The sequence below is a fragment of the Condylura cristata genome, unplaced genomic scaffold (assembly GCF_000260355.1).
Source record: "Condylura cristata isolate star-nosed mole 26May11 unplaced genomic scaffold, ConCri1.0 scaffold00027, whole genome shotgun sequence".
In the NCBI taxonomy this organism is placed as follows: Eukaryota; Metazoa; Chordata; class Mammalia; order Eulipotyphla; family Talpidae; genus Condylura; species Condylura cristata.
The window spans coordinates 20,317,831-20,334,160 of record NW_004567128.1 but is presented as its reverse complement, the minus strand read 5'-3'; the positions used below and the strand labels follow the sequence as shown (position 1 = coordinate 20,334,160).

At 43.7% G+C, this 16,330-nt stretch overlaps 1 protein-coding gene across 2 annotated transcripts in view; it reads right to left on the bottom strand.

Annotated features, from left to right (window-relative positions):
- Positions 1–246: 246 nt before the first annotated feature.
- Positions 247–16,330, bottom strand: part of SYTL5 (synaptotagmin-like 5) — an 80,086-nt gene continuing 64,002 nt past the window's right edge. For both annotated transcript variants that reach the window (XM_004689943.1, XM_004689944.1), the window contains 5 exons: positions 14,674–14,835; positions 5,467–5,575; positions 3,451–3,586; positions 1,373–1,581; positions 247–389 (listed from right to left, as the gene is read on the bottom strand). In XM_004689943.1, coding sequence (XP_004690000.1) covers positions 247–389; positions 1,373–1,581; positions 3,451–3,586; positions 5,467–5,575; positions 14,674–14,835 — 759 coding nt within the window. The remainder of the gene's footprint in view (positions 390–1,372; positions 1,582–3,450; positions 3,587–5,466; positions 5,576–14,673; positions 14,836–16,330) is intronic.

Below are 16,330 nucleotides of genomic sequence, written 5' to 3'. Positions count from 1 at the left end.
CAGTGCACTACACTTTCCATTATCCTGTCACGAAGACCTTGGCTTGTGTACATGGCAAGGTACATGTGTTTTTAAACACTTGGCAAGACCCTAATTTTTTTTTTAACACTGACATCTCTCTCCACATGTCCCAATACCCTCAGGTGAAAGGTGGCATGGAAGTAAAACACCAGGTCCAAGTCTGATACTGGTAGAAAATGACAGCCAGTCAGTCCCTGGAGTCTTATTCATGGAGAAGTGGTACCTTCAGAGCCTACATTTCCCCATGGTGGAGCGAAGCATGAGTACACCCTCTACAGGAGTCCCTGGATTATCTGCCATCTTCTGCCACAGGCGTTGCTCTTCCCCCCGAGAATCCATCCAATCCACAGTCTTTCCATGGCTCACACCTAGAGAAGGGAAAGGGGAACATTACCCTTCACAGTTGAAAGTGGATCTTCTGGAAGGCACCTGCCAATCTCTGAGGGAAACTTCTGACCCAAGCACCTCACTGACTTCTCACCACAGCCAGTGAGGGTGTTAGAATGGAACACACTCTCTGTGGCCTGCATAGGCTCACCTGCCTAGAATGACGAGAGACAAACCAGGATAGCCCTGATGGCCCATTTCTTTTCCTCTCAGGCAGTTTAGCAGAGAGCTGGCTCATTTGGACTATGCTAACACGAGACAACAGGCTGAAGCTGGGCTGAAGGTCCCCTCCAAACTTCCCTGATCATTTTACTGGCACAGGTTATTCTCAGCTCTCCCTGACTTTAAGCATAAGGGGAGGGTCCTGTTGACCACAGTGCTTAACAGCCCTCTATGTCTGGCTTAAGTCATAGGGGTCTGTGGGGTACAGGGGTTCTGTAATCCCTTCCTCCCCATTCACCCTGTCATAGCCGTGTCTTGTGGCAACAGTGGTCTGTTTCCAGGACCTGTCTGCAATATTAGATGTTACTTTTTAGGGAAATAATTGATTTCCTTTCCATTCAATGTGGGTAATGACAGCAAATGCTGGACAGATTCGAGAACAGGATGGAAGAAGGCTGGCTTGAAAGTCCCTCTCTTCCAAATCAGAAGCCTGCAATGTCTTATGAATCCCCCTCTGAGCAAAACCTGAAGGGCCAAGAAAGGAGGTGAACTCATTTCCACTAACACATAAGTGACATTCTTTGAACCATGAGCAGTAGACATCCCAAACTTCCACCCCAAGGATACAAATTATATAAGTGGTTGAATTTTAAAAACAGACAGATCCTCAGTGATAGGAATGGAAACGTGTGGGTACTGCAGGGGTCCAGCCACATAGACATCTGCCATGTGTCACACCTGCAGGAATCCTCCCCTGCCCTGTGCCCAGCCGCAAACCACCTCAAGTCCCCATGTCCCTCACCGCTTCCAGAATTTAAACGAACTCCTCCCAGAAAGATGTTGCTGGCAAAGGACTCCTTGTCCCAGACGGTGAGTTCTAAGCAGACATTCTTTATATCCTGGGGGTACAGGCCACTGAACATGAAAGTATGATTCCACTTAGGGTTAACACTCTTCTTCACTACCAGGGTTTTGTGCTTGGTGGCTTTGTTGTCATCAGGGAGCAGGTAGCTGTGGGAAAACACAAGCCGTCACTGAAGAGGTAGGAAGAAAATGGAATTTCCCATAGGTCGTGGTGTGGGAGAGTGATCTGTACATTTGATTTTCTCTCCCTGGTGCTTATAGACTTAAATTTGGATTTACTGAATGGAATTTACTATTGTTACTTTTAATGGGGGCAATAATAATGTTCTTCGCTGCCCTTTTTAATCCTATTTTGGCCCTTTCCTCATCATGACCAAAACAAAAAACTCCTCCTGTGCCAGACACTACTTAATGTCACACTTCCTGTTACCTCTGGCTCACCTTTGAGTTGACCTACAGCAGGCTGAGCAGTTCCAGCAGTCCCTCGCATGTTGACAGCTTCCCACCTCACGCACCTGCGTCTCTTGGCTTCTCAATGCAGGACTTTTCTAGGGTTGGGTGAGCTGGCACAGCTCATGGACAGAGAACCCCGGGATTCCTGGGGAACTCATGACCCTATGAGCAACCCTCAGCCAATGAGTTTTAAAATTCGGTGACTGAATCCCCCAGCTTCCCTGTCCCTTGAAGGGATAATTGTAAGGTATGTTCCACAAAATTCCTTGTTGCTTTCCCAGTGAAAATGAGCCCTGCGTTCCCACAGTGCTAACTCATCTGTTATATTTATAGGAACTTCCTTCCCTCCCCTGTCTCCTTTTCTCTACTCTCTCACTGGTATTTCCTGGAATCTCTTCTCAATAAAATAAATGCAGTCCCAGGTAGGCTTTATCTACTATGGTCAAAATCTCTATGATGTTATAAAGAAGCATCACTTCTTTCAAATTAATGTTGAAATAAAAAGTTGCTGACCATGTGGAGAACTAGGCTCTGGGTACCTGTCGGACCAGGGTGCGTGCTTTAGGAAGGGAGACACATGTGTATGGAATTAGCACCTGAAGCAAAAATTAAAAATACCCTGAAACAGAGGTCCTTCTAGTGAAGAAGATACATTAGGACACTTGCAATTTCACTGCATGTAACAAGGAGAGACAGCTGATGTCCAACTCTCATCAGAGTTACAGTATGTGAAGGCTAGAGGCCTCATTTGTTTTCTTGAAGGGGAAATTCTATTTTTCTAAGAAGGACTGAGGAATAAAACAGTGTCATCTAATTCAAAGAATAACCCTCACGGCTGGTGACACAACAGTTTATCACCTGTGTTTATGGTTTGATCCATGTGTATTTATGTATTGGCTTGAAGAAAAAAAAAACAGCAACTATACTTCCACTTCCAGTTCCGGTAATTACAGGGTAAAAAAACTCTCAAACAGATATGCAGAGGGCTCAGCTGTCTGGCTGCCTAGATAGGACAAGCACGTCCATATACATGGCTGCATGCCCTCAAGAAAGTGCCCTTTGTGCCACAGAGTGGCCATCAATGCCCAGCATGTGGTCATGAAGCTGCCCGCAGCCATGTCTAGTAGATGACGCTGGGGAGGCTGCTCTGGCATGTCCATATTTTATGATTTTCCCCAAGAGAGCAAAATACCAAGGAGCCTAAGTTTGCGCTGCTGTGCATCACCAGTGCAGCATGATAACAAAGCACAATAAAAAATACCACATGTGGACAATCACACTTGCTCCTCCTTTGAGAAATGAATGTCATGGGAGATTTTGCCAGCCTTGAGGGTGAGAGTGATGGGGAAATCGTGCAACACGCTGGAGCAGGTTGAAAGCCAGACGCAGTAGTTGCCTTCATACGGGCACTGTCTGAGGCGTTGGAGACGGCAGTCAGGGTGGCTCTTTACTGGGACATTTAGAGTAAGAAAAGGGAAGCCTCGCGGCTGCCACTACTTACAGATCATGGATCCTCTCATCTTCCATTAGGTTTTATTATAAAATGAGCCAAAACAAACTTACCCTTTCACAAAGCTATCAGAAGTGCCTCCTGACTTCACTGCTGTCAAATTCTTTGCTTCTTTGATGAAAACTTCCAGTATTCCTCCAGAGATTACAGGAGACTCCTTCTTCTTGCCACTTTTAAATGCCTTCTTTCCTGCATCAGCCATCAAAATGAGAGCAAGAAAGGGTGGGGGGGGGCAAGGGGCAGGAAGACAAAAGGAGAAGAAAACAACAGAAAGATCTCAGATTCCATTTCTATACTGACAAAAAAAAAATTGCCCTATGCTGATCCAATCAGGCCTTTACATAATTGTGTTTTTTCCATGTATTCATTTAAAGGATTTTACTACATTGGACTCCTTCTGGATAGGATTTCATTTGTGTTTGTTGAAAAAGAAGAATAAATTTAAATCCTAGAAGATTCAGTTTAGCATTAACAATGGATCTGCCATAGGACCCAGCAATCCCACTCCTAGGTATCTACCCAAAGAATGAAAAAACACTAATTCAAAGGGAAGCCTGCACTCCTATACTTACTGCAACACTGTTTGCTGTAGCCAAGCTGTGGAAACCACCTGAGTACCCCAAAAAAGATGAATGGATCAAAAAAGATATGGTATACACACGGAATGGAATACTACTCAGTGATCAAAAAGATAAATTCATGTCATCTGCAGCAACATGGATGGCAAGGAAGGGATTACACTAAGCAAAATAAACCAGGGAAGAAAGGCAAATACTGGTCAGTGTCACTTATATGTCAACTATAGAGAAACCAAAGGGTCAAATAAAGTAAAACATCAAAGTAACCCTTGAAAGCTGATGACAGAACTGAGGGGAAGGGGAACAGTGGCAGAGAACAAAGTGGGGGAGGGAGCACAATGGACTATAGCGAGGACTATGGGTATGGTGGTGGTGGACGCGCTGTGGTGACTCCTGAAGGCAGACATCCTCCACTGTCAGAAGACTAGCCACTGCAAGCCACTGCCACTGCAGTATACATTTTCTTTTAAATAAAAAGACATCTCTTTTCACAGGGTACAAAGGAAGGAAGGAAGGAAGGAGAAAAGATGATGAGAACTGTTTGTGTCACATTCCTGTTCTCAGAGAGAAAGAGCTACAATGAACACCCCACACAAGCCACAACTATCCAAAAAAGGAAGTTCCAGAACTCTCTTATTTGATATTGTAGTTTTATGGATTATCAGCTATGTTCAGGGCTGGTTCTAAAGGCTATCGTCGCGGCACAATTAAATTTCTGAGTGAAAGACAACTGCAATGTCACATTTTTAGTCTGACAAAATATGTTCACCATGAATAAAACCCACACCACCACCAATATTTAGAACTGCTTTAAGCACTTGAAATGAATGGCCTTACCTCATCTGTCAGAACTGAGGGAACTGAGGCGAAGAGATAGTAAATTACTTCCCAAGGTCATGGTGAAGAGGGTGATTGTGGTTGGGAAGAGAGGCTGCCTACAACAACTATTGGAAGCTGAAGGGCAAAGAGTTGATTCCACCTGGAAGTTTCCTTCGCAATTTATATTCTAGGTCAGGTTCTTCCTCAAGATTCCTTGAGTAGGTATGGACGCCATGAATGCATACAGCAGCTTTTTACATTTCCCCTTCTCAGCAGACTGCCCCCCACCCCACTCTGCAGAAGATCCTGTCTCTTGAACTTTCACAAAAGAAATCTTACCAACAGACTGGATTCTTAAACACTCATTTTGTCCTTTCCTTGTAAACACCCCACACCCTCCCCACATATCAAGCATCTATTTCTCAGTTCTCCCCCCCAAACTTCAGCCCATTGATGGCGGGGTGGTTTTAGCCATGTGGAACATATTTTGTCAGAATAAAAATGTGACATTGGAGTTGTCTTTTACTCAGAAATGTAATTGCGCCATGACTGAAGTGACAGCCAACTCCTTATACTTCGTATGTATAATGCAACAGTAACCCAGTCCGACCAAGCCCTGATCCTCCTCCCTAAGTTTGAATGTCCTTGCCACAGTCACCAACTCTCAACTACCTTGAAGCTCTGCTGGTGGAAGCACCAGTCTCTCCTCTGGGGGGATGTAACGCAGAACCACTGTCAGCTCTCCTTTGTATTGAAGGCTGACGTCAGCGGCAAACTCCACCTGACCGAGGGGAGACAGGCAAAAAGAAAACCCATGTTTGTGTTTATCATTTGTAGCTCATGTTTGAATGTACAATATCTAGTTAGTCACTTAGATTTGACAATCCATTCCCACTCACCCTTTGGTTTAAAAATTGCCTAGGTATGAGATAAGAGAGACTGGAAGGTTCGATGGACATATTTGCATACAAGTTTTAACATTCAAGGCATTAAAAGGCATCTGAGAGGAGATATATAACAGACAGTGGATCACCTGATGAAAACCGAGCACCTAGACTTAGCAGTGGATGTACACATATGCTTAGCAGTATGTGGTAGGAATAAAGATGCCACCAGAAATAGCCCAATAGATATTACTCCCTGTCTGCCTTCAATGTCACAGGGTTTTCTTAAGTAGCCAAGAAGGGGTAAGTCGGCAATAGTACCTACTTGGTGCTGAGCACCAGTTAGTTATTAAAAACCACACTGGTAATTCACATTCAGTTGCAATGTGGGAAAAACCAGTTCACTCAAATATTGCTGGCATGTAAACATGTGCAGTTACTCTGGAAATATCTGTCAGTTTCTTATAAGACTCCATCTGCAGCTAGCACACATCTCCAAAAATATATTCTTGGTCATTTTCACCCTCGAGAAATGAAAGATTATGTCCAAATAAAAACCTATACACAAGTATCCATATGATCTTTATTTATAATAATAAAAATCTGGAAGCAGCCGAGAAGCCCTGCAACAGTTAAACTGTGGTACAGCCATATCATAGAATACAATTTAGCAATAAACAGGAATGACTATAGGTACATGTGAAAACTTAGATTAATTTCTAGAGAATTAGACTGAATGAAAAAAAAATTCTCAAAAGGATACATGCTGCATAATTCCATTTATGTGACTTTCTTGAAATGAAAAAATAAATATGGATAACAGATGAGTGGTTGGAGGCAGGAGGGAGATGGATCTGATTAGAAAAGACCATGAGAGTTCCCCTGTATCTTGGCTGTGGTGGAAGGTACAGAGAATTACATGTGATAACATTACATAGAACTAAATCAACACTACCCTCCCCCACACAAATGAAAACTGAGGGAGTCTGGATAAAAACAGTGTATTATATCTAAGTCACTATGTCGGTTACAATATCATACTACAGCTTTGCAGAATATAACCACTGGAGGAAATTGGGTAAAGGGTACATAGGATGTCTCAATGGATCTATAGTAACAATAGTAATCTATATACTAATCTATAGTAACCAAAGACAAAAGTTTACCTTAAAATAGTCGATGTGAATGTATACCAGAGTCCCTATCCTGTAGGCCCCTACTTGACTTAAGTCCACTGAACTTAAATTTTTCATAAACAGAATATACTTTCTCAGGCTTCCCCCCCCCCCCCCCCTCCCCGAGATCTGATTTTTGAACACTAAATCAATGGACTGAGAATTATTGGGCTCTGAGAGAGGACAAAGAATTCAGAAACTCTCACACTCACAGCAAAGCCAGAGGCTGTCCAAGTATACACACACACACAACCAAGCATAACGAGCTGATTATAAAGAAAAGGAAACCTTGTCTGAATGTCTTTCCTTTGGGTGGTAGTAAATCTAATTCATGAGGGTGGGACAAATCACTGAAAGTATTTCATTCAATGTTTTCACCTGGGGTAAAAATGAGGTTAGATGGTAAACTAGACTATCTAATATTTAATCTGATTATTTTATATCAGGTGTCTTGTAAAAGGATTTTCCTTATTGCTTTGACAGTGTCAGACATGTTAATGTGTCATAAGTGGAAAATTAGAATGGAGAGTATTAAGGATGCCATTATGTTTTGGATACTATAGCCAAAGAGAGGCAGGATGTTTGGCATTTCTCTTTGGATCTGAGTGGGTTCTGTGATGACTTTGATCTGTAGAATATGCCAGAAGTGACAAAGTATCTGGGATACAGGCCTTAAGAGAGATTAGCAGCATCTACTTCCTCTCTTGGAATGACTAGTCATGAGAGGCTCCCTTTCAGAACTCGTGAGGACCAAGCAGCCACAGGCAGGTGTTCTAGTTGAGAGGCCTAACTGAGCTCCTCAAAGGCAGTCAACATCTAGTATGGGACTGGACCAAGCAGCGCAGACAAGTCTTTGACAACATCAGCCTCAGTCTACCATTTAGCTGCAACCACGTGAGAATTGTAATGACAACCACCCAGTTAAGACCAGTCAACCTACATTATCATGAGTGATGATGACAATCATAAATTGCTATTTTAATTACCTAAGACTTCTGGTCATTTTCTATGCAAAAAAAAATTAACTGGTACAGACTCTGCTTTTGGCTGAGATGCTTGGATACAAAACTATGCTGGTAGAAAAGTGATGTGTGCCGTTGTCTCATTTGTACATAAAATTCTAGCAGGGATCAAAACACACATTATTGGTATTTATTCATGTTCCACTGGTTCCCAGATTCAATAAAAATATGCTTGTGACTTTATATAAACATGGTCGTTGCAGCTTGCAAAAGAAGAAAACAATCAACATGGAGTCTGACAGCATTATAATCACATTCAGAAACGCCAACGAGGGCGCCACCTGGCGGCCTGTACACACATAACATCCTGCGCTACTTGGCAGCTCATAAGGCAACAATCTCCCACAGCGTAACACCACTCGGTATTAGTCATCTAACTTCCGCTCAGCACAATTCAATTCTACCAGCACACGTGGAATGCCTTCCCCAAGTAATGCTTTTAAGGCATTTTTGCTAAGTGCTGTGTGGACACAAAAAGATGCAGAGCCTGCTTTCAATCTATCTAGGAGACCTCTAAAAGTATAGTAGAAGCTCTATTAATCTGCCTTTATTTAACGAACTCATCAGACTGATTAATGAAGAGCAGAAGCTTTCCCACAAGGCCCAGGAATGTCTGTTCCTATCCTATCATGAATCAGCTGCATCAGTCCCCAAGCTCTTTATATCGGCCATTTGTGGTTCTGACTATAAAATTTAATGTCACATAAACCAGAGTACAAAAACAGGCAGCTGTTACATATAAAAATTAAGTTCAATACTGTAGAAGAATTAAAGATTTGAAAATGAATTTGTTATTAAGAGTATACTTGGGCTTCAAGCTAACAAAATTAGGAAAAACAGAAAAAAATTAGGAAAAATAGAAAAAAAGCTGGAAAATTAGGGAAAAGTTTGCATTTGGTTTACTTTGAATGTATTCTTAAGTTCTTCTTAAACTTTATTTCACAAACTGGAAATTTATAATGCTGCCGCATTAGGCAGAATTTATGCCAGGAATATGTGGCAGAATTTTAATCACTAAAACTGTATTCAAACAAAACAAACTGCTTCTTATAACAGAAGACTTGAAAACATAATTGCATATTTGAAGAAGATTTGGGGAAACAATTGCATATATATATATATATATATATTTGCTTTATGGTGGAATAAATGTTGAATAAATGCACGGTGAGCTTATGTTTTTATGTGTGATTTCTGTGACTTTCTATAGTAACTGACCTAACGTTGGTCTTGATTGCTGGGGCTTTTTTTCTTGGACTTCGCCTGCCAGCCAGTCCAGTGTCAGACAGTGAGAGCTGCTCTAGGACAAGCACAAAGAAACTACTGTGCAAAGAGAGAGTAAGAAGACTGGGATACATAGGTGCCCATTGTCTGGATCTTAGAGGATGGGAGAGATGATGCCAGATAAAGATGAAATGGAAAGAAGGTTAGTCCACATTAAGAAAGCCGTCCCAGCAAAATACAGTGGTGTCTGTGTAGAATGAGTTTAAAAACTAGTAGGAAGTCAGGTGTGATTAGAGGTGTGTGTGTGTGTGTGTGTGTGTGTGTGTGTGTCCATGTGTGCACACAGAAGGACTGATGGAAACAGGTTCTCCAAAAGACCCTAGGCCATGAACTTATGGATAGTGTTTACTAGGAAGGGTAGTAGGGAAGTGGGACTTCTAAGCATATTAAGACTTAGCAAGGATTTTACCATCAGAGAAAGTTCCATGAAGAGTGCTTCTGCTCAGACCCAGAGGAGACCACCAGAGATTGGACAGATGCTACATCAGCAGCAAGGGCAGGAGTGTGGGTGTTCCTGCAGCCACATCACTGATGGCTGGAATCACCAAGTGATTCTGGCTGCTCATACCCACAGGCCAATCCCACTCACATAGTCTGAGGATTCCTCTCCTACAAGGACTGGAAGGTGTTGGCTGGTGGGAGTGTCAGGCTTGGGGACCACATGAAAATGGGGATCTGGGTAGAGTCCTGACATGCTCCTCGCCACAGAAGGCTGGGCCACATAAAGGGAGCACTGAACGCCAGGGTGAGGGTTGGGTTTACTCAGGTCACAACCCCCAACAGCAGTGGGCCAGGGAGGTCGTCTGAGTAGAGGTATGGGAGAAGCAGAAAGCTGCTTATCTTCTTCTTTTTGAAAAGAGACATACTGTTTCCATTCGAGTAAGGAGCAGAGAATCTCGGGGTGTTTACAGATCTAAGGTGATAAATTGCAGAGAAATCTGCCAGAACTACCGAATAAAGAGAAAGTCTACTAGGTAATAATGCTACAGGAATGTACTTTCACTCTCTGCCTTAAGGCAAAACAGGGATGGTTTCCTGGAAAACCATCTAAGCTTGCTGTTGATGTTCAAAGGTCCTTGTTTTTATAATAGCATCTTTGAGGAACACATGAAAGGCAATTCATAATGACAAACCCTTCTTGTCTAGCCTCCTAACAAGCCCTTCTGGAAGGGACAGTGATAGCAACACACAGTCCTGTCTCCTGTAGAGAAGAGGAAGCTATTATACGAAATAACATTAAGGCACTTTGGGCATCACGTTTTCGGCTATCAGGCTCTAAGACCTGGCAAAGATAAAGGTAGGTGCCGGGGGAATTCCATGAGCACATAGTCAAGAAGCAGTAAGACAATATGTCTTCTCAGTAGTCCCACCGTAGAAGGATGCTGCTATTTTCAAGAGCTGAAGGACTATTAATTCTGATCCTCTATCACAAAGGGTCCCTCTGGCACACTTCATCTCCTCAGCCACATAATTCAGGAGATGCCAAGTCCTGGGGGCTGCTCACCCTACAGCTGCAGCTGATGTGACTACGGCACTGAGGTGTCTATGAGTGAGGAGATGCTTCGAGAGTTCACTGACAATCTACCACATGGAGTCCAGCTTTGTCTGAGGATGAGTCACTCAAGAAGCAGGAGATGGTGGGGCAGAGAGCCTCCCTAGTGGTTTGGGAATTAAATCTCAGCACTATGAAGCTATTGGCAGCCACTGCAGAACGAGTTTGATCCCCAGCCCCCGAAGAGACCCACAAGGTGCAACAGACCACTGTCTTGCGCGCTGCTCCCCTCAGCAGTGTGGTTCGGTGGATCTGCCTGTTCTGCTCCCCACTCTGTCTCTGGTGAGTCCTCTTACCCCCCTGCACCTTGAACCTGTACCCCAGTTCTTGTATGCATAAATAAATACAAATAAATTTTAAAGAATTAGAAGCAGGAAATGGGGTGGAGACCAGGCTTTGTGCCTGTCCTCTCCATTTGGGGAAGTGTTATCCATGCAAGACTCAATCTGCACACTTTCCTCTAGGTGTCAAAGGCAACTTGGTAGAGAAAGATGACAGGTTGACGATGCTGGCTCATGCTGGCATCCCCAGAAACTGACTCTATCTAAGCAAGGATTCTTAAGCAAGTGACTTATGAGGGAAATGCCCCAAACGTGTGTGGGATGGGTGGCTTAATGGGTGAGCATCTTCTTGCTTCCTGACGGTGTGTTAGCGGAAATCCCTGGGCATCTACTGTTGTCTCTGCTGATTCTTTGAGCCACACAGGCAACGAGGAGGCTGGTGTGCATAGAGAACTCAGGGGAGGGAGGAAGCCCAGCCTGAGTGCACCCTGGTGTGCCTGGGTGCCCTGTAGTGAAGTCATGTCTTAGTTTTTTTTTTTTCCCACTGACCTCTTATACTTCCCCGTCCATCAGTTACTGGCTGAGGGGTGTCTTGTGCCATGGGGTACATAAGCTCCTAGGAACCTCTGAATTTCTCCCCATACAAGAAAAAGCGAGGAAGCAAAACTAACAGACACGGGGGTGTTGCTGAGCATGGGTGATTTCACAGACACTAAACAGCATCCAACTTCTCTCCTGTGAGCCAGCTCAGAGATGCTCCCCGCAACAGCAAGCAGGGGAAGGTGGTACCATGGAGTTCCTACACACAAGGGTTTCCTGGGAGAGCTCAATGTCCCACCCCAAGTCCTTCAACCATTTCCAAGAAAGTGACTGGGGACCATCCTAGCTGGTTCCAAAGGGCATCTGTACCTTTTAATGCTATCTTTATGCCAGACAAGTTAATTTTATGTACCAAGATGCATGCCATGCACATTTTCTAACTGATGCATTGGTGCTTGGCTGTTATCTACAAAAGGAAGCCAGTGACAGGAGAATGCCGAGCCACGGTTAAGGTGCTCCCTTTGAGCGAGGTTTTGCGTTCCATCCTAAGAGACTGTGGTTTCCATGTTCGATGTCAGTGGAACAGTATGATGCTACGGCCTTACATGTACTTACCTGTTGTTAGTCATGGGCTTGCAGTTACTTGATGCTTAAGGAGTTTTAGATTTCATTTTCAACGGTATCCAGAAGTCAGTGACATCTCAAAGAAATTCCACAAGTTATTTCTACCAAGTTTGAGGGCAAGAGTTATAAAAGTACACCAGAATGTTGTATTTAACTGCTGAGGTCTCACTGTCCTCACATAAAATGGGGATCCTGATACTGACCTCATGGGGTGGTTGTAAATTTATCACGAAGAATGAACAACGCTGCTGTCAACGATGATTGGGTTTTTTGTTTATTTGCTTTGTTGTGTAGAATCCTCTCACCCCGCCCTTTGGCACCACTGTGCCTGGTTTCCTTTGGGTCAATTCTATCTTCAGGACCAGGGTATATGCTGATTATTTAATTTTTTCAAAAAGATTTATTTAGTTATGCATATAGAACTGGGGTACAGGGGCAGTGAGAGGATTCAGCAGAGGCCGAGTGGGGAACAAACCAGGCCGACTGACAAAGTACACTGCTGAGGGGAGCAGTGGGAGAGGCAGAAGAAGCCTGCCACGCCATGTGGGTCACCTCCCTGGCCGGGGATTGAACTCATGCTGAAGCGGTTGCTAATAGCTTCCTAGGGCTGTGCTTTGACCTGTTGCGCCACCAGGGAGGGCCCTAAGCTGATTTTCTCAAACCAGTCAATGAAGCTCACCCATGGCCAAAGGGACAAACTCAGAACAAGCACTGCCATTAGAATTAGGGGAGCTGGGCCCAGGACACTGGTAAGGCTGACACGGGAGGAGGAATTCAAGCTCTTGAACAGTGTGATGCAAGGATGAGTAGCTTGCAGCTCCTATAGGGTCCAAGAAAAACATACTTGGAGATAGTGAGGGGGGTCAGCACTGTGTGAAGTCTGAAAATGAAGCTAACTAACACAGAGGAGTAAAGACGCCAAGAGAATCCAGGACCTTGATAAGATCTGAGCAGTTGGATCAAATCATGCTTGATACCCACTGACCAATAAGCTCTTTTTTTTTTTTTTTTTAAGCAGTATGAGCTGGGATTTCTGTCAACTGTAATATAAGGGCTCAGATACACCATAAATACTGCCTAGCATTTACTGAAAGTATACAGCGGGCCTGACACAGTTCCACACACGTTACATAAAGTGCTTATTCCAGTCTCACAGTGTCTTTATAAGCTATGTCCAATTATATCAGAAATGAGAACACCAAGGCCTGAGAAGTTTTAAGTAATTTGCCCAAGGCCACACAGTTGTGAAGACAGGAAGTTGGATTTGAATCCAGTGTCATTACTATCATGTTTTTTTTTTTTTAATATTTATTTGCACAGAACTGGGGTACAGGCCAGAGGTGCAGGGGCGGTGAGAGGATTCACCAGAGACAGAGTGGGGAGCAGAACAGGCAGATTGACAAGGTACACTGCTGAGGGAAGCAGCGGGCGGGTCAGGAGAGGTCTGCCGTGCCATGTGGGTCACCTCCGAGGCAGGCGGGGTCTGAACTCATGCTGAAGTGGCTTTCACTTCTTAGTGCTGTGCTTTAACCCGCTGCACCCTACTATCAGGGAGGGCCCTACTATATGTTCTTTTTAACTCTGTTCTTTAACTCTGCTAAAAAGAACAGTCTGAGCCCTCCCTGGTGGCACAAGGGGTTAAAGCACAACACTATGAAGCTAGACACAGCCACTTCACGAGTTCAATCCCTGGCAAGGGAGGTGTCCCACATGGTGTGGCAGACCACTCCTGACCTGCCTGCTGCTCCCTTCAGCAATGTATTTCATTGATCTGCCTGTTCTGCACCTCACTCTGTCTCTGGTGAATCCTCTCACCACCTCTTCACCTCTGGCCTGTACCCCAGTTCTGTATGCATAAATAAATCTTTAAAAATAAAGAACAATCTTTGCTTGTATAAATATGACCTTGTAATACCTCACCTGGGGTTTAAAAAAAAAATCACTGCCAATGTATCAAGATGTGCCGAGTAAATCCAAGGTACCTGTTGGTCTAGTTGCTATGTTGTCAATTAACTTCTGGAACTGGTTTTGCAGTTCTTTTTTTCTGAAAAGAACTCAAGACCTGGGGTATATAGCCCTAAATAGGGGTGCAGGAAGCCAGGCAATTTAGCTACTCTCACATCCTCATGTGGGTCAAGGCAAGACCATTCCTGCTTATAGTCTGATGGTGGAGAATGTTCTGGCATGGATCTTGCTCTATGGATTTGTTTTATTGATGCGAACATGAAAGCTCTCTCTTTCTACAGGCTCACATATGTTCTTCTATTATTCAAATGTGGAATGCATTTTTAGTAAAACAAATTAATATATGAGACTATGTTGGTTTGTATTATGCATTCTTCCCTGAAGGGCTTCCAAAAGAATGGATTTGCACTTATTCCAAAATTATCTGTACAAATCTTTTTAGATTATCACTTGACAACTGGTAGTCTCCAGGCTCTCTAGGTATGTGACATCGATTTTGCTATATTTTGCCTACTTGTACAACTATGTGACTCATCTAGAAGCACTTCCTACCTTGGGCTGAAGCACAAACCACTCATCACTTGGATTTTCAAAGTTCCATGAGTCGAAAGGAATCTCCACCTCTCCAAGGAAGCTGTTACGTCCAAATCGATCATAGTGCCAGACGGAGAGCTGCAGAGTTCGTGTTTCCAGCTGGGTATGGCTGATGGTGTACTGCAAATGAGATTTGAAATATCAGCTTCGCGAAAAAGGGCTCAGTTCAGCCCCAGGACAGGTTGAAACTGACTCCCATCCGTCCTCTTTCAGATCTTATGTATTAGTAATGTGAAAAAAATGCAAAGAAAACAATTTCTTGGTTCTGCATCAGTGAGGTTCTAGCCCATGAATTCATTTTGTGTCAGGCCTAGCAGTGAGAGACACACACTTACTAATCCAGGGAGTCAATAAACTCCAGATGCTATGAACAGTGTTAAGTGATGAATCTTACCAGTTTTACCTGTTTTTCACTTGCCTCAGTATTTTCAGTAACTATTCTGTAAGCTCAAGTTTTTAAATGATCAATTTTCCACTCCTCTGTCTAATTTTATTCAAAACAAGGACCTCCAAAAGGCTGACAATGACAAATTCCTATCAGGCCAAGGATGTGTCACCAGACCACACAGCATGTGTCAAAGAGACAGGCAGATTATTTTGACCTGGAGGAAATTGGAAAACAGAAAATCCAAGAACAATGCTTTGCCAAACTATCTCCTTAAAAACAGGAAATAACTCTTCGCTGTGGTGCTCCCTGCAGTGAGAGAAGAGAGGCTTTCCTCAAAGGAGGGTCTGATCCCTCAGCCTCGGGTCGGTTTTTATATGCCAATAAACCCCGGGAAAATTCCCTTCCTAAACTTCAAAGTTTCTTTTTGATCTGTCTTTTCCTCCCATGTCGTATTATCCCTTTTCTAAGAACTACCTATAATCCCTGGCTGACAGATCACAGTTTCTGTAGTCTATGGATCCCCGTGCTCATGTAATTAAATTTGTCTTTACTTTTGTTAATCTTCCTTATGTCAACTGAATTCTTCTCCAGCAGGGAGGACCTAGAAGGGTAGAGGAAGATTAGCTTCCTCCCCAACATGGGCTAACAGCAAATTTCATAAAGCCCAGCCTAAATGCAGGGGTGAAAAGATACGTGCATACATTTTGCAGAAAGTAAATCTCTCTGTGTTAGCTAGCTTTCCTTTTCCCAGCAGTATGCTATCGGGAGCCAGCTGCGCACACACCTTCCACCCTCCTGTTGTTCCATGTAACCACTAACTGGATGCACTTCTGAGTGACCGATTCCTGAATCTGGTCCTGCATCTGCACTTGTCCTTGCTGGCCCTGACATGATTAACCTTGGCTCCCTGCTTCTGAATCTGCCATTTTACACCACTTTTACCTGTTCCACTTGGGCTCATCTTTGTTACCCTATGACAGTCACTGGATGTACCCCCTGTCTACATTCATTCATTCATTCATTCTCATTTTGATCTCCCCTGATAATCGGCTTCTTATATCTACATATGCAGGTTTATGATTTTCTACCCTCACCAACTTCTTACTCTGGCAGACTCTCCACAAATGTGTCCCTACATCTGGCAATGCTGCCTATTCCAGTCCCTGCGGGTCTTCTTTACCAGGTCAGGTGGTTGAGGGTGAGAGAAGGGGTGTCCCATGGCAGCCC